Below are 22,250 nucleotides of genomic sequence, written 5' to 3' on the forward strand. Positions count from 1 at the left end.
GTTAAAATCCTGGAACCAAGATGACAATTACTTGTGTGTGTATGGAGGAGGATTATTTCGTACGCTGAGAAAAGTCCAGTTTGCTTAAGGAAAAGGGTACAACATTTAGGAAACAAGGGGACCATATTATTCTCGTAATCCCAAGAGGTCTCATTTTCTCATCCCACCACGACTACATACTTGCGAGTAACGATATGGTCGTGGAAGGAGAAAGTGGTGAAAGTTGTATCACACATCGTGAGGTTTTAAGCCCTCAAAGATAGATAAATAGATGGTTTGTTCCTTCTCGCAATTCCAATACGGAGAAAAAGAAGTTACAACAGCCGGATTAAGACCAGCATTTTGTTGTATTCTGTCTGAACTGGTTGAGATTTGTGTCTCGATTTTCCTTGAGGTGTTTATTGTACGTGAAGTGAATTAGGAACGGAGGTATAAATGTTGGACTAGAGATTGTAGAAAATGCAGATTATGTAGTATATTTTGGTCACTTACTTTCTCTAAGTTATCGTTCTGAGTTGTTTTTAACCTTATTACATTTCTAAAGGATGTAAATGTAAAACACTTTTTCAAAATATTTATGACTCATTAAGCAAAATTATGCAAGCTCATCAAAAAACTTGGCAGCGAAAACCTAAATTAAGCTGCATAATTCAGAACATTAAGTCTTACAGATCAGACTTTTACACAATATTTACAACCAATATACGTTTATTTATGTTATGCATATCTCTCTTGCACTAAAAATATTTGCAAATAATTTCTACCGTTGCTATTTTTCGCCATCTTTTTCTCCCATTTTCGCCTGACTGACCACGCCTGTCTCTCCGTGGTGGTCCAGGACGTGAGGATTTACCTTCATCCCCTCCATCCTCCAACCCCCACGCGTTCGACTGCATTTTTGGCCCACAAAGTACACATCGCCACTCACTTTCTCTCCATGAATCCACCAAGTCACTGAGCCGATGGAATAATAAAGATTAATGAAGATGCTGTACGGGGGCTAAATAGGAGAAAAATTCGGGTCGTGTTTTCATGTCGTCGTTCCACTCGAATCCTTTCTTCTCAGACTTTCTCCGTATATATCTTATTATTCCCCATGTGGTGGCACTTTCTTTTCACTTTTAACCCATACTTTCTCCTCGACTAAACCAACCACCAAAGTAACGTGACCACCCTGCCGTATAAAAAAAGTAATAGATTTCATCCTCCTCTCCTATCCCCCCGAAGAAAGTAAATGGATCAACATTATCCAACAAGGAGACGACGACCCACCACGATCCATTCCTTTACTTTACTTCTTTCTACTCATGTATAAATAATGAGGTATTCACGTCAGAATAAGCTGGTTGTCTTTATTAGCGTCATCAATATCTCAAGTGAAGTTCATCGTTTTGCCCGAGATGAAGATGAAAGACGGTTGTGGATGATGATGATGATCAAAAAGTGAGAGTTCTTTTCTGCTCAGCACAATTCACAATCATTTCTACATTCATCTTGTAAAAAAAAGAGTAGACCAGACTCGGCCAGATTTCAATAATGTCGTACGTAAGAAGAACGAGAGAGAAAAATTATTGGGCACATTTATCACGACGATCATATGAATATACAACTTTATTATAAAAAAACTGTATGTAGATAAATATTAAAAATCAAGGTGGGGTCAAATAACAATTTTTCTGAGTAATAATTTGTCCCTAAAATCTCAATTATCTATTCGAGATTTTTTATTCCTTTGTCTGCAGGGCAATAATAAAGTAATGTTGACAAACCGTGAAGCGTTTTCGCCATAAATGTGTCGACCCTGGTGTGTGGTCTGGTCCATTTTGGGTGTAAAAGTGCAATTCATATTGATCATCATGGATTGGATAAATTACAAACTAAAAGCTTTTACAGCCTTGTATTTCATTAAGTTTTAAAATGTACAAAAGTACAACACGATGTTCCCGGGTTCCTCAATAATGCAAATGCAATTACCAAAAAACAAACAAGCACTTCGAACCCGTAATTGGTCTCATCAGCGCAACAACACATTTTCCTTGTTATCAGACAAGTGCGAAAATAAATAGATTAACATTTTAAGAGACGGTAGCACTACTGACACAGTATCAAAAATACATGGCTATTCTGCTACTAAATACAATAGACCAAGTCACTTAACTTAACAATTGCAAACAATAACGTTGCCCACAATTTAGGTTAGTAATCTTATCCAATTTCGTCTTAATAACAAGAAAGCTCAGTCAATAATGAGGTGTTTTGTCTCTCTTGTCAGCTCTGTATATGGCATTTCTGAAAATGGCAAAGACATGTAAAATGCAATGCAATGGTGGTGTTGGTAATGTTTGCGCATTTTAATTTTTCTTCTGATCTTATCAAAACGTGGTATGTGACACAATCAAGCGAAAGAGGTTGATGATATAAATTTCTGTGATTAAGTGCCAATAATGATTGACCTATTACAGTTATCGATTTAATAAAATAAAATAATTATATTTTAAAAATTTTACCAAGCAATGTCTTAATTTACCGACATGCATGCGACTCATTGTATCATTCAGAAACGTGTACTTGCCAATCATAATGTTTAAAGGGAACGAAAATTGGCCATAAAATGGACAGCATAATAACAACAAGGCGACAATTATTTTATTCACGAATCGCATTTTTATTCAATTATGATAATTGTCCTCACTAATCATATAATCACTCTGAATTTACGAGTACTTTGCTAAACAGTGCTGTTTGAGGGTTAACAATTAACTGATGTGTAATAGATTTATTTAGGCGTAATAATGAAATGACAGCAAGTGAATATGTATGTACCTACATATAATATTCTAGTTATTAGTTAGTTGCCCCTTCTGGTCAAGTAGGTCTGTATCTGCCACTGTTTTTCAAGCTATAACCTGTATCTCACCATCATTTAGCATAACTTACGCCTTATTGTTGACCATCCTGGCTCCGCTTGATCAAAGGAAAGATAATTAGTCTCTCTGAAACAATGCGGTCTTGAAAAATATGTTAATTACATTCTGCCTTAATTAATTATTTGTGTTCGATTCATAATAATCACATCCAGATAAGTTGAAGCACCGGATTTTGAGACTAACATGACCCCCCAATTTCTGTCCTGCATTTTTGACATTCAACTCTTTCCCCTCGTCACGACGTTGCTCCCCAAATAATCAAACTCTAACATCAGCTTGAAATGATTACAATAACGAGTCAATGATGGTTTCAGTACAGAAATAATAATTAGTCGATCTAAAGACTTCTTGACATTGACAACAACCAGCTAAGGAGCAAATCTTGTTTAGTTCTTGAGACACTCCTCATCCTGTCGGAGAATGAGTATAAAATTTCATTCTAGTTGTGGCCAAGACGAAGCTCATCTCTGACACGATCCTCCTCCCATTCAATTAATAAATTAACTCCGTAAACTGGCTGTACACAGTTGAAATTATTTAAGCAGTAGTAGCTTTGGTGTGAGCAAATTGAACCTGTCACAATACGGAACTCCCCACCATCAGTTTTGTTACGTGAATTGAGTTTGTTTTCATTTCAATTAAACAATATTTTCAATTTTGCAAATGTTCAAAGTGAGAAATTCGTCAAATTATTTAGTACTTTCTCATTTTAGGATGTGCACAAGTTCGTTGTGAGCTGCTGATAATACGTCTCAGAGTGTAGCTCATATTAATTGACTAATCACCCAAAAAACATGAACTGTGTCGATTCCTGATGACAGCCAAGTTTCAACTCTTCACTTTTGTGGTGAGAAACTGACATCGAGGCATTTTCTGGAGAATTGTGATGTGGCGAATCTCCAGAGATCACTGGGAGCAGGAGCATCTCTGCAACTTTAACCCGTTCTTCGCCTTCCCACACCATTCCATTTGACTCGCTGCACGTTTTCCCCTTCAAGATGCTCACGATTGTTCTTTTCTGATTCAGTCCTTTCCGTGACTCTGTGTGACTCTGTCGATCTGCTTGTTTTCGCAGTGAGCCGTTCCATGTGAGACGTTTCTGCAGGGTCGTGTTCTAAATAAACGTGATAAGCACAAGTGATTCCAAAATATAAGAAGAGCAGGTTTCAGAAACATACGATTTTTTATTGGAAAATTTTATTCGAAAACATTAGAACTTCTTTATGAAATACTTTTTTGAAATACTCGTTTTTTGTGAGAAAATATGTGAAATCATTTTGCTCCACGATCAGAACCTTCTTATTAGTGCAACGTGATCAGTGCTAACGTTATCAAATTAATGAGTGGTTATCATACAAGGAATTGATGCCAAACAGAGGTTGTGAGGAACGTGATTACTGGTAAAACTTTGACATCTGCTTTGCTGGCATCGTACCTTAATTTAGATCGATTTTCAATGTAGTTTTATTTCAGGAAATTATAAAAATGTTATAAACTCGATCTATTTATTTAAGTTAGTCATATTTTAGCCAAATATTTTAGTCTGTAGATATTTATTTAGCATATAATATGGTGCCAGAACTGTTGAGTTTTTACTGGCTCTTTATAATAGTGACGATAGGGGTGATCATCCTCTTCATTCTGTGTCATTGTTTAAACTGTTATTAAAAGATGAAAGCATGCATCTTACTCTGAATTTAAAAAACCATCCTCATTTTTTAAAATTTCAACAAACTTTGCAAATAAAGCAATTATTATTCATGCACTTATTGTAATTCTGCCTCTTACCAAAGTTAGTTATCGGGTTACCTCTCCTGAATCTCAATCACTTATTATTCATTTTGATGCAATGTGTAACAACGGCAAGAGTCAGAGTCAGTCAATATACGAAACAAAAAACAACAATTGAACTGACATGATGTTGTTTGTCAATCAGTACATCGTTCCTTCGTTCGTAGTAATGTGAAGGTGGGCAAGAAACAATTACAGATATTTATTATTACTGACATTTGTATTCAGTTATGTTATCTCGTTCTCGAGTTGCACGACTGCATTTAAAATCGTGTATTTATCTACCAAGTCGTCCGTCCATCCCATTTTCTGCAGAATGCTGGTTTCAAATCGTAGTTTGATCCTTGTCATTTAAAATTTAGTCGTGAATACAATATTGATAGTTATTTGTATTTGCTAGGAATAAGTAATGATATGGGTCTTAATGATAACTCATAATACGGCGGAAATTGTATATAAATGCATGATTAAAAAAAAGATTTGTGTAGATTTAATACATTTAAAGGGTCAAAATGTTTAAATGTTTAAATGTTTAAGTTACAAATCTGTCAAACAAATTGCAACAACATTTCACAAGTTCATTCTGATTAAGTAATTCAACAGCAGCTTCATTCTCATAAATCACTTCATGTGAACAATCGTCTCACATGTGTCTCATTAAATTATATTTAAATCCTCACCACAATAAATAGACAATAATCGAATGAGCAGCAACATGCAAGAACCATCAGACTAACAACTATTTTAGCAAAAGGTGACTAAAAAAACTAGTCGTCTTGTCAGTCAACACTCAAGATTTACTGCACATCAGCAACCACCACTTACTACCTGCTGAGATGAATTGTGATGAATTGGACACATCCAGTCGTCTCAATTTTTTGCTGTCCTACTTCAAATTTAGTTTAGACAGTCGTTTTGGTACAAAGTGATATACTCGCTATATAAATTTTGGCAGATTGTCCCTGTCCTGTCCTCCAGTGTACGACGACTTAATCTCGCAAAAAGGAGTATTGATTTTGATTGGTTTGACACTGCCAATTTGTGCACACAATCAAGTCACAAGATTGAACTTAAGCAAGACAATAATGGGATTAAAATTAAATTAAAAGTTAACCAAATCCAATATAGAAGATGACTCGAGGGAATTTGAGATTCAGAGAATTGATCATTTCTTGCTTGGACGATGAGATGATGATGGATGACAATTTAAGGACTCGCCTATACATATGATTGATTAGCGACAGTGTCAACTGTATTAAAATTCATGCCTATATCTCACTCCTCACTAATTTAATTGGTAGACAATGCATTTTCAATCAAGAGTCAAGGACCAAGCTGTGAAGAAGGGGATGACATTATGGAGCAGCAGGACAAAGTGTGATTTTTGGATACCGCACATTTTCTTTAGCGTCACTACTTACTCTCAAGCAATTAAGAGAATCAATACGGCTGTCATCTTGTACTTCTTGCTAACGTAAACGTAACAGATGGTGGTTGAAATGGTAAAAATGACAAGTTGGAATTTATCGAGAGAGTGTGTGCACTACATGATATCTTTGTCTCACTTTACCTCATCACGTTATAAGTGCACGTTTGACTGACTAAATATTTCGTAAAGAAAGTACATCTTTGTAGTTGCACTTTTTTTGTGGGTGATACATTACTTATCTATGTGTAGTAGATAGAAATAGCAAAATATCTTTAAAATACGAAAGAAAAATGTGAAATTCACTAAGTGTCTGCCGCAAATACACCACCACTGCTTGTTTAAAATTTAAATTACTTCTTCGCACCGTACGATGAATCTCTTGTACTGTCATTAGCACGTAATTTTGACATAAGCACTAAATACTGTATGTTTGGCTTATATTATTATTATCTTGTATCGTCCTCTCTACAATAAGGTCGAATTTTATATCCATCACATCACCACCACCACTTACTTAATAATATAAGTTTCTTAATGCAAAATAATATTCTCTTCTGCGTTAAGTTAAAGAGATTACTTATGTACACGCCGTTGGGCTACATCTCTTTTCAAATTTATGATTATTGCCCTCTTAAACTCCCATTAAATCATTGGAAAAGATACGCCAGACAGGATTCGTCATCATTTAAAGTTAAAGAAGTTAAATTATGGGTGCACCCCTCCGGCACGAAGTACACATAAAGGAATCGTGTACATCAAATCTGTCTTAAAACGGTGCACCACAAGTTTTTAAATTGGGATGAATGGGCGTGTGTGAGAAACATCAAAATTACAATTTTCAAATAATATGGGTCTATTTGGTGGAATTATTGGCGAGTTGTGTGTACAAGTTTGTACAACTAGATGTACGTGAAATATTGCGGGTGATCTTCTTGGCACATGTGAGTTTGTCTTCTTGTTAAACCTGAGGAGAATTATTTATCGGGAATTATACCACAGAAGCTCGACATACATATTTTTTCAAAAAAGTTTTTTTTAATAGAAATTCTGTCATTTTTTCCGAACTAAAAAAATCTGAATTTCCAGTTGTTAGCATAACTTACGTATGTATGTACGTATAAAAACTGATGACATATCCAGAGAATGGGGGATACTTATCCCTTTGTCTTCCTCCCCCAGTAGCTGTCTTCCTCCTTTCATGCCTGGCAGTTAGATAATGATGGTTGTCATAAAATGCAAATTTCTCTATTTTATTCGTGATTGGATGTTCATCGTCCGAAAAATTGATGAGTTTGTGTGCGACTTGGTGGATGAGATGTGGGAAGAAGATGAGGATGATGGTAGCCAACTTACTACCAGTACCAGCACCAAAACAGGTCGGGCTCCTTAAGAGTAGTACGAATATAGAAAAGTCATTAATATGAAGGTTCATCTGCAGGCAGGGGAAGATTTGCTTTAGTTTCGTACAAGTTTGGATGGCTCAAATAATTTTATCGCTTCCCAACCTGTCTTCCTTCCCTCTCAAATCATCTTCGAAATGGAAATTCTTGTATGATTTCACTTTTAAAATTTAATTTCATTAATTTCATGCATCATTAACTATCAAGTAATTATATCTTTCCCGTTTTGGCATCAGAATTTCCTTCCACGTTCGATAATAATTCAGTTTTACTTGGCTCCTCTTTCACTAAATTTTAAATCGGAATTTCATGAATTTTATGAATTTAATTAAACGAAAATATACACTACGCGGATTGCCGTGATTTGCATAAATTCCCATGTTCGTCTCCCCTTTCGTTTCAATTTCTGTAAAATTCACTTCTAAAAAATTTAGAGTATCTTCCCTCCCTTTTCCTCCTTCTTCTTCAGAGGAAGAGATCATTGCCAATTCAAGAAACAACTCCTCATGTCGCTCTCCCGCTCGCACTACTTAAAGTTATTTCGTTATGAAATTTCCAACAATGTGAATTGAATGAGGATAAAGTCCGTGTCTTTCTGCTGCCTGTGGTTTTTGGGATGGAATGTCCCGACTGTAGTGGTGGTGGTGGTCCTAGAAACTGACTGAGTGACTGATAGCAAGCGTGCTGCATACCAAACGAAACATTTCCGGAGAAAGTCCAAAACTCAAAATGTTCATCTCCGGTTACAAATTGTGTAGTTCCCAAATTCTGCTCTGTAGTTTCATCCATGTCCAACTTACACCAACCAGTTTCAAGTCGTGGCAGAGTCAACTCTTGAAAATTGAATGTGGTCTTTCCACCAAAAGAGCAGATGGACACGGGGTTGGAGTGAAAGAGTGAAAGTTGAGACGAGGCTTAAGAAAAAAATGTACCACGAGCTTCGGAGACATTTATTAGACTGTTAACTGATGTATTTGTACAGCGAGACCCCATTTTCTACTAAAAGTTCTCTCATTTAAAACAATGCTACGCACTGAATGCTATATATATTTCAGCCATTTCGTATATGTTCATTATATATATGTTCCTACGGATTGATTGATTACGTACGTACTAGACATGTCGTAGAAGTAATGTTACGTAAGTGTGTACGCTGTTGCATGATGCGATTTCCATGATGCACTTTTTGCAATGATTGTGCAATCCGTCAAAGAAGAAAGAGTGATTATTTATTATGTGTGTACGCTTTGACAAAATGAGAGCATTTGGAATGATTAAGCACTACAGGATGTTTACAGATTTTGTGGAAAGACAATTACATGTATTACTTTTGAACGCGTAATCCAATTTGCACCAAATTTGGCACACGCAATCTCGAAGGTCACGACCACACCTGCCCAAAGTTTCAAATTTCTATCTTCAAAGATGGCCCCCAAAAGTTACCCCAAAGTGGACGAACCGTAAAAGCGGTTTCCGAAGCTAATTTGGCCGCGAAAAGTGCCCAAACGATAATCCAAAAATTTGGAACCCATCTTATCGTGTCCCCCACATATAATTCTATCAATTTTGTAAGAAAACGACAGTAACTAGTTTCATCCCACCAACGTATGCGACGAAATGCATACCCCTCACAACGATGAATTCTGCCACCCTGAAGAACATTGATCGCCACGATGGCAATCAGAATCCTGCAACCAAAAGACAGGTCACAATGCAATCCCAGGTGTCTCCTAGACACGTTAATCGTATTTTATAGCACGATTTTAAAAAAGCTTTGCAGAGGAAGGCGAAAGTCCGCGCACTTAAATTTACCCATATGGTAAACAAAAAAACTAACAGCCGGAGGCTGTTTGAAGGTCATGTTGGGAATAAAAATTCCGAATTTGTCGTCACATTGGACGGGACACTCTGCTGCCTTCAAAACTTCAACAGGATAAAAATAATTTGCTGCAAAACCGACCGAAAGCAGATTTCAAAGCATGGGTCTGAAAAGAAGGAAAAGTTGTCTGACTGATTCCTGGTGGCAGGTGCAATGACGGACCGTGGAGTGCGAACATTGATACCTGTTGGGTCTAATGCAAAAATAAACTTGAAGTACTTTATGGACAGTGTTTTACATAAGTTGTTGGAGGTCAAAATTGCAAAGAAGCAATTTGGGGAGCCTGACAAGATTTGCATCCATCACGACACGACATTTTCATATACGACCGTATTTACCCAACCGGACGCCCAAGATTTAAAGGCAAACCCCGGAATGACCTCGATATCTTTTTCGGGGGTACACATTAAGTAACCTGACACCAGTCCAATGGAATTTTTTGGGTTTGGATGCTTAGAACAACGCTTTTTCAATGGAAGAGATAAAAAATGTCTGTTGTTTGGAAACCCCTTTCACGGTCACTTTTTGCGCTCATTTTTGAAGATAGAAATTTGAAACTTGGTACATGTGTGACCGTGATCTTGGGGATTGCGTGTTCGAAATTTGGCGCCAAAACGGATAAAGGGTTCGCAGTTTACCCATAAAATTGTCTTTCCACAAAATCTGTAAACACCCTCTGTATATTTACTAGATTCTTAAGTAAAATGTACTCACTGCAGTGAATAATAAACTGTTAATCTCATTTATTTGTGAAATTTTCACTCACAGATGAAAAAAAACATGATTGAGGATGTCATTTCCCGTATTTTTTCGTCTTCTTCACCACCACGTCGTAGGAAAATATGAAGGGATGCACCGGAACGGGAAGATGATGGTAATATTGTCGCATTGATCACGACATTTACTTTACTGCTCATCCGCCCCAAACTGGATAAGGAAGGAACCTCGTAAAACACAAGGAGATCATAATTCTGTCGTCGTCGTTTGTAAGAACAAGCAAAAATTAGGGACATACATGTGAGATCTACTTATTTAATTTTTATCCTTTTCGTAACCCAGATTAAGACGTTGGTACTGAATCTCAACCCGGAATTGAAAAAAATGGGTTTCTTATCCATCTTCTCGATAACCCCGCTCAACACTGTCGTCACCTACTTTTCCCTCTTTCTTCTCCTCAATATATCCATCGTCAGCATGTACGAGCCTGGTAAGAAAATCGGTGTCAATTCATTTCCTCGATATCCATCTCTCGCTTTCAATATTATCTCAAAGTGCGAAATTGTGCACACAGCGTAGGAAAAAAACCTAGCACAACTTATTTCTTTATGGCTGCGAGGAGAATTGCAAAGAAAATCATTTAAACCTCCTCCGGGGAGTCTTTTATTTTTATTTGTACTGATTTAATGATATTGACTCTGCTTGGGCATGAAAACATGAAAGCTGATGCATATATGTATAAAATCTACGGTGTGAGGTGTTGATTTAGCCCTAGTCAGGGTCAGAATAGGATCCTGAATTTTTTTCACATGATCCAACTACTACCAAATTTTGGTACAAAATTCATGTTATCGGTACAATTTACCATGTTCTGAAATAATATTTGTAACCTTCATTCGTGATCCATTAGAACTTTTTAACGAATGACCCAATTTGTTTTTTTATGTATCGCATTGTACAAAACTAACTGATTTTGCTCATCTTCGAACATAATTTGCCCCATACTATAATATGCACCAAATTTGATGTCAATTGGATAAGCCTATAACAAGAGTTATCGCAGACGGGACAGACGGACATGACGGTTCCATAAGCCTGACTCGGGCTAAAAAAGTAAAATACCGTTCAATACAGGAACCAATCTCTGCACAAAATACACATACATTACACGGTCGTACCGTATCTTGGTTGAAATCAGACCGTGTGTGCTGTAGTAGGAGAGGCGTCGTGACACTCCTCAGAGGAAAAGGAGGAGAGATTTTTTCCAACTTTTTAAATAGCTTATTATTATATCCGAACTTCAAGGAGTGTTTGACACTGGAGAGAAGAGAGAAGCGGTAATGGTATTCCTCCCACAAAAGGAAATAGAGTTTGAAATCAATTAGGAGGAAAGTTTGCTTGGTTTTAGTTTCGTGGAGGGAAGGAAGTTTGTGAAAGAGGGAGATTGAGATTTTGAGATTTATCGAGACAAATTGGCTTTGGATGAGTGAAAGGTAACAGATGCGAGGATCACTAATAATGGTTGTGTGATGGTGTACATAAGTAAACTTGTGTAAGCAGTGGTAAAAGGCGTGCCTGAAAGATAGGTGTGTGTTATGATTTTTTGGGGATAAAATCTTCATAAGTTATGCATAGTAATTGCAGGAAAATATTTTAAAAATTTAGGTTAAACAGGCCGGATTTTATAATAATTACAAAGTTTTGAACTTGCGATGATTTCCACTAAATGCAATTTGGTACTTATTATTTATGTACATATTAGTCCTATTACATATTAGTGATTTAATTCAACTATGGAGTCAATACCTCAATGAATTCATGTTCCCACTAACACTAGATATCAGTAAATGTAAATTGTAGTATGTAGGAAAATATGATCAAGAACCAGTTAAAGATCAGGATGCATATTTGACACATCTTTTCAATTACTTTACATGTCTTTGTTTCCATTTCTGAATGATTAAACGTGTATATTTCTTGCTCTGTAACGGTGTCAATATAAAACTTTTCATGCTCAACCCACCTTCATTCGAAAGAAGCAGATTACATTTTTTTAATCGCTGCATTTTTAAATTTTCACCAAATTAAAGATTGTAATGGACGAAACGTGAACGGATTACAAATTATTACGTGAAAATAATTAACTAAACTACATTACACTTCAGACTGTATGATGGCTTCATTTTATCTCGTAGGCCATATTAAATTCTGTCATGTCTGGATTATTAATCGTCTCCAAAAACTTATTTAAAACTTTTATACCTTAAACTTTTCGGAAATTGGTAAAATATTTGACATCTTTCCTTCTTTATATGCTTCCTGGAGTCGTTTGTCTTCCGTATAAACTTTGCATTTACTCGGTCTGTTGGATATCTAGTCCCTAGCACTTTGTGTGCATGGATGAGTCGCATAAACTCTCGAGACACCCACACTCCCACATGCAAGCACTTGTTGGACATTTCCACATCCATTATAAATCTCATAGCAGCAGCACATTTCGCATTTTCAAATACTTTTAAGGACGAAACCCATTCAACCCGACGTTCAAAAAGGTACTTTATGACGATGACAAACAATACAAGACAAATTATTAGGAGGAGAGACGTTTGTATAATTAATGTGCATGGCAGTAGAAAGAAACTGATTTGACATGGCATCATCTTCGCACTTTGTGACATCACTTACTTGGTATTCTTATTCCTTTTACCACTTGCAGCCAACAGCCATTCATTCACAATGAACACGACTTATTTAGCAGTATTAATGGCACGACGGATAATTTTATGTTAACTCAAGTTCAAGACGGACAAAAAAACTGTGAAATTTTATAAACATAATGCTTTATTTACTCTGCTTGTCCACAAACTTTGAAGAAAATACGACCCCTTTTTTAAAAAAATTGTCCTGACACGGCATCCTCCACCAGCTTTTTGTCCCCGTCTCTCCCAATTCCGCATTTCTAATTGAAATGAATCCAACTTAATGGACGTGGTGGTGCATGTTGAGAGCGAATCGTGGACGAGGATTAGTCGCAAGGTTAATTTAACCTGAATGGGGAAACGTCTTCGTTAATGGGAGTCTATTGTGTCCGTGGGCTATCAAAACAACATGCACTGGACGAGAGCATGGCGGTGAAAGTTGTTCTCTCAGAGTGAAAGTAGAGTGGGATGCAAATTCAAATAAACGAGATGGAGGAGAGGAACATCATTATCATTAGTTCGCGTAGTCGTAGAGTAATTCAAGTCCAATAAAAAGCGACGAGTTGATGTTGTCTACGTACATATTTTAGTACGTGGACTGGAAAATCGTTGAGAGGAAAGAGAGAAAAATAAAGTAAACTGCTAATACGCACCCGTAATGACTTTGTCCATGCAATCTGTAGAGTCAAGAAGGACGCAGGGTGAAATTTGTCAGAGGAAAAAGGCACCACGCCACATTAAGCAATAATTTATAGTAAATGCATTCATGCCACTAGTTCATGGAGTGTAAAATTGTCATAAAGCGTTTTGCATTTGTGAGAGGAAATTATACCATTTAAGGTTATGACTTCTAGTTGGAATGTATGTATGGGGCAAAATGTTACGCAATTTGCAACTTTTCTGGCAAAATTTTCTGCAAGATTGATTCGCATATGAGTTATCATTTTACCAAAGTATGTAATTGATTGACATTTCACTTCATTTTCGTTGCGTGAGAGAGAGTTCTAAATATACCGGTCCGTTATAAGCTATGGTTTTGCTTCCAAATAAAAAAATAAGTAACAGACGTACACGAATGTGCTCTCAATTTTTCTCATTGTTGATCCTTGGACAGGTTGTTCGAAGCCCTTGGGACTGATGACTGATTTGATAGAAGACTGGCAATTGTCCGCCAGCTCGGTGAGCGATGAACCCTCTTGCCAAGTAAAGTACGCAAGGTTGCATCAACCGGGAAGGTATGGATTGAAACTTTGAAGCACGATTTATTTCTCCAATGGTCAGTATTACAAAAAATTACGTCATGTTTTTAGTCGGGCTTGGTGTGCCAAAAACTCAGGTCAAGGAGAAAGTCATTGGATTCTGATAGGTATGTAAACTACGTAACAAAAAATTATAGTCATCGCATCATTCTGAATTTAAAAACTGCACAGATCTCGGTGTGACCACGGTTGTGTCGGGATTACTTCTTCAAGGTCGTGGCGACGAGGCCGAGTGGGTTACAAGTAAGTGATATTCGTATATATTTATCCCCTTGCCTAAATAACGTATGTATAAAACCGTCAAAACTAGCGACATTTTAAAATCCCTTTAAAATCTCAGGTTTCTCTCTGGCGACAAGTCAGGACGCGTACAAGTGGGATTTCGTGCATGATGTTTACGGCAAGAAAAAGGTAATTTATGACAAATTGTGTGATTCTTCAACACTTGAGAAATCATGGAACGCAACTCTAACTAAGTATGTGGTGACACCGTATAAATATTGGTATTTGGCAGGGATACATAGTAATGTCTCAAATTCCCCGTAAAGCTTATTTAGAAAGAAATACTTAAGTTTCTTGATTTACTGTTCGAGTGTTATTTGACATTTATGGGGATCAATATTAAAGATGGAGTCGTGCATTTTGCGTAGTTTTGAAACTGATGATGTGGGTTATTTATGTAGTGTGCTTGTCTATTTAACACGGGTTGCATGCAAGGCTGTCTTCAACAAATCTGGGCAACATTCTTTCTCCAACTATATTTTCTGCATGGTTTTGATTTGACAGAATAATAAGATATTCAAGTGTAGTTCCAACTTTCTGTTATCGTGTACAAAATAAATTGTCAAAATATCAAAGAATTTCTCTCTCGGAAGGATGAACTTGTTTTTAAGGTTGTTATATAACTCAGCCGACATTTAAACACATAGACCAGCCAAGTTCTCTTTTACGATGAACAAAAAGCACAAGTACAAAAATATGCAACGCACGGAATCACTTATGCACATCTTATTTTTATTATCATAAAGTCAAAAATGTATAAAAGAACTAAACGAAATCTTGCTGAACTTTGTATTCTTCTTGTTTCCAAAAAAAAAAAAAAAACAGACCTTTCGTAGCAACACTAATTCCCATCACATTCGAAGGTAAGTAAACCATACATCTTTTTATTATTACATTATTGCTGGCCGGACGTCTTGGGTCCTAGATACACATCAACTAAAAATTTTTTCATCAGATACCCATGTATAATGCCCCATGACTTTTCATTTACAAAACTCGAATTGGTTTGCCTATTTATACAAAGAGGATGAGACTGTGCAGTGAATTCTTTGGGATTTATGCAATTTGGCATGTGTAAAAGAGATGCTATAAGGGCACACATGTGGAGGTGGAACTCCCACTTGTACCGCTCCTCTTTACGAACAACTCCAATTGGTACAATCTTGTAATCAGGGTGGGTGGAGGGCTTCTTATTTTTGTATTCGATTACAGGGTCAGTAGGGTTGGCACTACTGCCATGAACTGCTTGACTGAGAGCTTGTCCGGCATAAATTATGTAGGGATTTGAGACAAAGTATAGCGCAGCAACCTTCACTGTCGTTTCCGTTTTTCCTCTTGATAACAGCGCCCCAATCCTCTCACCCGTGTTTGCTTGTAAGAGAAATGGAATTTGTTCATCCTCCTTCAGATTAATTGCTGCTGCTGCAGCTTCGGAAAGTTTGTCATGGATCTTTAATTCCAAGCCGTACAGATCCATTTCCTCCACCAAATACTTGTAAGCACCATTCGGAAAGTTAATTCCCACATTTAGGCAGATTATTTTGATGGTAGTATCGGGATACAAGAGCATTTGTAAGAGGGTCGTGGTCTAAAAAGTATTGATTAAGTAAATCATTATCTAAGTGAAAATTACATACTTTGCAGCATTATTTTTATTATTAATATTACCTGTCGTGCTGCGTAAACTTTCATGAGTTCATCTTCATCCTCAAAGTAACGGCGACGACCCTCGAGCTCTAGTAATTTTGGAGTTGGTCTGCCGGCGGCTTCACACTCTTTGGAGTATAATTTCCACGGCAGATGTGATTTGTTTACATGATGATCCATGATTGTCTGCGTTGCGTTAAATTCTTTATCTTTAACATCCCCATCAACATATGTAAACGAGACAATGACATGGAGGATGACGTTGTTCTTCTTATTGGCTCCATCCGTGAATTGAGCCAGCACAAAACCAATTGTCGGACCTTTGTGAATGTGACACTTCGGGGCCGGTTGCACATGAGTGGACCTTGTTCTTACACAATCTGGAAACACGTCGTATTAGAAAACAGGTCGAATAACAAATCATCATTTGTTTAAAAAACAACTTACTCGGAACCCCAGAACAAATAAAATTGTACTTTGAATTTGTGGGTACAAGAACGAATAACCCATACGATCGGTTTGCATTTGGTTGTGAGAAAGCTACCCTTGAAGTTGTCCCCGGAACCATAAGTCCTGCTTCTCCAGCTTGCCGTACCTTGGTCTCTGCAATCAATCTCTCTTCAGCAGTGAGGGGGGAATATATTCCCTTAATTATTTCAGGGGTCAGAGGGGTGAGATTAGAAGTTGTGGATTGTTGCGATCCCATTTCTTGGTCTTCTTCGACCTCTCGTGCCAATGTGCAGTAAAACTGTCGCAGTTTATTATCACTCTCATCTAAAAATTAACAACAAACCATGACATAAATAATGGTCGTAATAATATGGAATACAACTAAATTTGTTTACCCTCAGATGTATTTGACATCCTCTTACTCGTGTTCAGGGCTTTCGTCATTTTCCACCACACAGTTCCATTTTTTTCTCTCGGACATCAATCTTCCGATTCACATAAAGACGTTCGGGGGGACTGGTGGGTGGCTCCCTCGTATACTTCGAACCACCTTGCACCATTCGCCACTCTTGCTTCGTCTCCGGTTCGTCCCCACCATCGTCATCCGAATTAAATTTGAGAAATCTAGCGAAATTATGGATAAAAAATCATCTCATATTGTTAACTTGATTTCCATTAATAGAAAAATTACTTAAAACTCGTCGATATTTCCTCCTCTTCTTCATCGTCATCCTCTCATTCATCGTCGTCATCCTTCTTCTTCTTGGGCACCTTTGCTTTGTTGGTAGTGGGGGTGGTTGCCTTCCGTTTCGAAGAAGATGATGGCACGGGTGGTTTCTGACTATTTGGAAAGTGGTGAGGGTTGACGTAGTCGTCATCGTCCGAATAGTCACTCATGATGTACCTACATTACAATTCAAGGGTAATTAATTTAAAGTTTATGTGAAAGTCATATGAGAACAGACAAACTAAACAAACATCAATAATATTTTCTATGCATGATAAGTACTTACGGTTAATTAATAATTAGCTGGCCACAATTGAAAAAAAACACTGAACCGTATGCGAGGGATGACGATTGTCTTTCTCTTTTCAAATTTGCCCATTCGGAATGAGGGAAACTGAAAAATGCACCCGTCCGATATGAGTTTTGTCACGGATTATCAGATTATATAGAATATGTTTATAAAATTTAAAATCTATTTAACCTATCCCAGCATTTGGCTCGACACACCCGTCACGACCAGATTTGTACGGATTCATGTCTTGGAATGTAAGAAAGCAACCCAATCAGAAAAAAATGTCGTGCGAATTCTAACTTTTCTTTTCCAGGGCATACAAATCCGTCGCTACGTCTGGAAATTCTCGGCTGTCAAGGTAAGAAGATACGTGCATATCTTGGCTTATTACACCCTGATTCTTACACCACCACCACTTTTGTCCCGTCATGAATGACTCGTATACGCAAATAAGTAATGTGTTGTGCGAATGACAAGGATAAGCTACTGACATTTTTGTAACACGCACGCATAAATTACTAGAACAAAGTGACTGAATAATCCATACCGCATTTATCATCAACATTGATATCTTTGATAAACAAATTCATTTTCTTTCCCGTCAAAGTATGTATAACGATCGGCAAATGTTGTCTTCCGTTACAAACACACTTTCTTATGTCGTCCACAAAGGAGAAGGAGGCGACGAGAGACTTGAAAGTTTTAGGACAAGCAAATGCAAAAGAAAAGCTAAAGCCGATTTGGTCTGACGAGGAGTGTGGCATGAAATACGAGATTATGGGATTTTCGTCTCTTTCTCTGTAAGTAAATTGGGACGAGACAAACTCTACGAGTTCATTATTAATGCTATCGCATAAAATGGTTGCTGTTCGGCTGCTTCTTCTTAAGAAGAAGTTGAAAGACACCCTTTCCTTTTCCCATGCACTGAAAGAGCTGACTGCGGAGGAGTATCGTCATCCCAGAGAAAAAAATGGGCCCGAAACAATCCCCGATATTGAAAATTTAATAAATGACATCACTTCGTGAAAGAGACGATTACGTGGGGTCTGTTGATTCGCTAAATTTGTCATGTTAATGAGAATCTGCATGGATGCAGGGGGTTGGTGGCCCACTTTATACGCGAGTCGTTGTGCAGTCTGGAAAATCTCTTTATGCAAATTAATGACGGCCTGTCTCCCCCTAAAGAATTGAGAATATATGTGTGTATACTTCGAATAAGCTGTGTACATACATAACTTTTGGGGAAATTGTGTCTTCGCAACGCGGCTCTGGATTAGCAAAGTGGTGTTGGTGGGTTTATTTTTATTTTTATTAACAAACTCGTGGAAGTAGTGAATGGGGTATGGATAAGTATAACACTTGCCAAATATTACTCAATTAGGTGTCATATTGACTGGCTGCCTTCAAAATAGATTGAATTATGTTCGGCTGGGTGACGTGCCACTAATAAGTAATTATTACACGCAGAATGTAATGCAATTTTAAGCGGACCTGGAATTGGATCGGGTTTAACAGCCTCCACATTTGCGCCGTGGGTAAAGAAAAACTCGTGTCAGCCGGAAGATGGTCACATTGATTCACACCGAGCTTGGTGAGTATGTAGTCGAGCAATTTGGCCAGTTTTTATGCAGAATTTTACTTATCATCCTCCTCCAGCTTATCTACGGGGATGGTTATGACTTCGATTTATACACATTTTGAACCCAAATCGGTATTTCCAATGCCCTATCGGAAAAGCCAAACTTTTTTGAAACATTTTAACTCGACTAAAGTTTCCCCATTTTCTGAATTACAGGTGTTCCAGGCATAATAATGGTAAGCACGTACTTTCACTTGCTACACATATGCATGCATATTCTTCTCGAGGACCACCATTAAGTGCTCATTATGGAAATATAGACACGAAATCAAGTCATCTAACTAAAAAAAGACGACACAATCTAATCTCCAACTTTTCCCCATGCTTCTCATTTCCTGCCCTAAATTAAATCAGTGTACTTTCCCCACTCGAATTTGAATTCATAGCATCGTTTAAAGAAAAATGCAATTGAGTGGAAATGGAATTCTTCTCTTACACCCGATTCCTAGCTAAATAAATCTGATCCTAGAAAATCCTTAAAATTGCCAAAAAGTCGATTCCCCCTTCTTACCGACTCCATTATTACTGTCATTAGTGGGATGGGAGTACATACGTGGATGGAGGAGGACAAGATGGATTTTTTTCTATCCTTATGTTTAATTTAATGATATCCTTCTCCAAATTTAGAGGGAAAATTCTAAAAGAATTTCTTCTTTGTTAGCCCATCAGTGGTTACAATTTGAACTGGGAGCACCAACCACAGTCACCGGACTGGTAACGAAAGGCCGAGGAGATACAGGTTTGTTTTTATTTTTTTACAAAAAAAATCTGTTTTTTCGACCCCCTCACAATAAAAATATGCTACTCGACACTAATAAAAATTGACATTAGGACGCCGCCAGTGGGTCACATCGTATTCGCTCTCCTTCTCTAATGACTCTGCGCTGTGGTACTACTACAAAGAAACGAACCATCTAATTCCAAAGGTGCTTAGGTCCTCGTTATTGCTTTCTCCATCACCCATCACCCCACGCTTGCAGATTATGAAGAATGACACCCATAAATATTTTATTACTCTTTCTTTGTACGTGTATGTGTCGTCGTTAGATTTTCGGTGGCAATATGGACAAAAACACGGAGAGAAAGCACTACTTTAATTCCCCCTTTGTCGCCCGATTTATACGGATTCATCCCAAGGTGACGAGTGAAAGTTGATGTATTTTTGTGTGGTAATTTCTGTTATGGTTAATTTGTGTATACATATTTGCAGCAATGGCACAATCACATCTCTCTCCGGGCAGCCGTTCTGGGTTGTCCGTCAAGATTGTGTCCGCCAAACTTTTTTCGGCTCAATATGTATGCTCCGTGCGGTATGTGTTCCAATATTTTCCAATCAGTGGGACAAATGTTGTCTCATTTCATCAATGTGATGATGACCAAAGTCAGCATCTGGCTCAACTTTCACTCTAAATAATGTCCAATCTTTTCGCTTTCTTTATTCCTGCAAGTCGAAAACTTGGCATACAAGAAGGACGTTTGGTCCAATGACAAAAGACATTTTTGGAAGGTATTACCTATCATTTGTGTTCTAATTCATAATGCCAAGAACAGGATTGCGCTACTTTCACCCTGTGTAAATATGTAGGACTGGAAGTATGGCCATGCATCACTCGGGGTGGATGGCGAAGATGACGTATTGCTTCCGAAATGTGGTAAGTTACTGGGTGGTCCAAAAAATGCGGAAAAGAAAGGGAGTATGGAATCATAGTCTTATTAAAATCTTCTGTGTAGCCATAATGGACAACTATTATGCCGAACATCCCATCTGGATGGTTGATCTCGGAGAGAAAACGCAAGTTTCCGGTGTGGTTGTCCTCACTTGGCAGGGTGATGGGCAAGGTGAGAGATATTGGAAAAAATTGTGATTTTTAACGAAAAATTTAGAGAGTTTTTTATGCTTGAAGATATGAAATTCTTGTATAAATTGCTACATTTTTTCGAAAGATTGATAGATTTTTGGTGCAAAAAATGCGACATTTTGATCTAAAAATTGTAATTTTTTTAACAGACAAAGCGACCAGTTATCGGGACTATGTTCTAAATTTGGACCGTCTCACGGTCTATGTGAGCAATAAACCTCGCCTGGATTCTCCCGACGTTGAAAAGGAGCCGAAATGCGGAACGGTTTCCAGAGTCAATAATGCCCTCTTCCATCCCAAATTGGGATTCGAATGTCCCCAGTCTGAAAATGTGGGGGGGATTCGTGGCAGATATGTTTACATTCAATCTACACCCGTCATAAATCGGTGGGGAAGACTGTTCAACACGATCCTGTGCGAAGTGTATGTTTACTAGTGGAGAAAGTGCGTGGTGAAAGGAGTGATTGAAATTTTGTGGTTGGAGAAAGTCTGATAAATGTGTGAATTTTATGTCAACTTTACTCGTTTTCAGAGTGGAAATTCTTGAACTTTATACACTATCACTTTTTATTTATGTTTGCCGTAAACTCTTTCTCAATTAAAGTGAGAAAACAGGCTTATAAACTTCAGAGTTTCAAATGTTATTATTATTCGGATATTGATGGAAAACCCATGAAAAATGTGGTTGTATATACGATTGTGTTCAATGGTTATTACTACAGATAGCGAGTCATGGTAAATACATAAATGATGGAGTACTCAGTTATGCAACGTTTTTATTTTTGTATGTGCAACTATTTCCAGCTTATAGAATGGTCTTGTTATGTACGTGGGTATGTAGATGAGAAAGGATGATATTCGCGACAAAGTCATATTATACGTAATTGCAAAAATCGTAGAAAATGGTTGGGTAATTAGTTTTACAGAAGCGTACTAAATATCTATATGTTATTGGTATTTGTTTGTTTACTGATTTTGTTTCAAATATAAGCTTGGATTTAGCAGCTCACATTAACAAATAAGATAAACCAGTCATTTTCTCCATATATTTGTTAGAAATCTAAGAATTTTTAGATTTTAAAGAGTGCAATCGCAAAAATATTAATAAAAAGAAATTAATAAAAACAGGAATTTAATAAAATTGCAAAGTTTTGACGCCATTTTTTATCTATTTGTCTGTAACGATTGTTTTTTGGATTAAGTAATGCTAATTAAATGGAAACCTTCGCCCATAAGTAGTCGTCAAAACTCTG

The 22,250-nt window shown here is 37.3% G+C and overlaps 2 protein-coding genes across 4 annotated transcripts; one reads left to right on the forward strand and one right to left on the reverse strand.

The window, feature by feature from the left end:
- The first annotated feature begins 3,284 nt into the window (after nucleotides 1-3,284).
- Nucleotides 3,285-22,138, forward strand: LOC110859861 (lactadherin). 2 transcript variants are annotated; one of them, XM_035859807.1, is made up of 20 exons: nucleotides 3,285-4,327; nucleotides 10,195-10,412; nucleotides 10,486-10,633; nucleotides 13,957-14,077; nucleotides 14,153-14,208; nucleotides 14,273-14,344; nucleotides 14,442-14,512; nucleotides 15,209-15,246; nucleotides 17,698-17,753; nucleotides 17,813-17,857; nucleotides 18,967-19,090; nucleotides 19,295-19,314; nucleotides 19,800-19,877; nucleotides 19,970-20,064; nucleotides 20,186-20,275; nucleotides 20,349-20,448; nucleotides 20,587-20,645; nucleotides 20,724-20,790; nucleotides 20,870-20,977; nucleotides 21,147-22,138. In XM_035859807.1, exons 3-20 carry the CDS (start codon nucleotides 10,528-10,530, stop codon nucleotides 21,431-21,433), a joined length of 1,593 nt encoding a protein of 530 aa, XP_035715700.1. In that variant the 5' UTR covers nucleotides 3,285-4,327; nucleotides 10,195-10,412; nucleotides 10,486-10,527; the 3' UTR covers nucleotides 21,434-22,138. The 2 variants fall into 2 exon arrangements, with proteins under 2 accessions (XP_035715700.1, XP_035715701.1); XM_035859808.1 differs by lacking the exon at nucleotides 3,285-4,327 and adding an exon at nucleotides 5,117-6,220.
- LOC110859860 lies at nucleotides 15,095-17,760 on the reverse strand. Of its 2 annotated transcripts, XM_035859809.1 has the most exons (7): nucleotides 17,689-17,760; nucleotides 17,494-17,601; nucleotides 17,172-17,384; nucleotides 16,876-17,104; nucleotides 16,478-16,804; nucleotides 16,052-16,410; nucleotides 15,095-15,971 (listed from the first exon to the last, which is right to left on the reverse strand). In XM_035859809.1, exons 4-7 carry the CDS (start codon nucleotides 16,922-16,924, stop codon nucleotides 15,279-15,281), a joined length of 1,428 nt encoding a protein of 475 aa, XP_035715702.1. In that variant the 5' UTR covers nucleotides 16,925-17,104; nucleotides 17,172-17,384; nucleotides 17,494-17,601; nucleotides 17,689-17,760; the 3' UTR covers nucleotides 15,095-15,278. The 2 variants fall into 2 exon arrangements, with proteins under 2 accessions (XP_035715702.1, XP_021964568.1); XM_022108876.2 differs by lacking the exon at nucleotides 17,689-17,760 and having other exon boundaries at nucleotides 17,494-17,685.
- Nucleotides 22,139-22,250: the final 112 nt, after the last annotated feature.

The sequence above is a fragment of the Folsomia candida genome, unplaced genomic scaffold (genome assembly GCF_002217175.1).
Source record: "Folsomia candida strain VU population unplaced genomic scaffold, ASM221717v1 Fcan01_Sc028, whole genome shotgun sequence".
Taxonomy (NCBI): domain Eukaryota; kingdom Metazoa; phylum Arthropoda; class Collembola; order Entomobryomorpha; family Isotomidae; genus Folsomia; species Folsomia candida.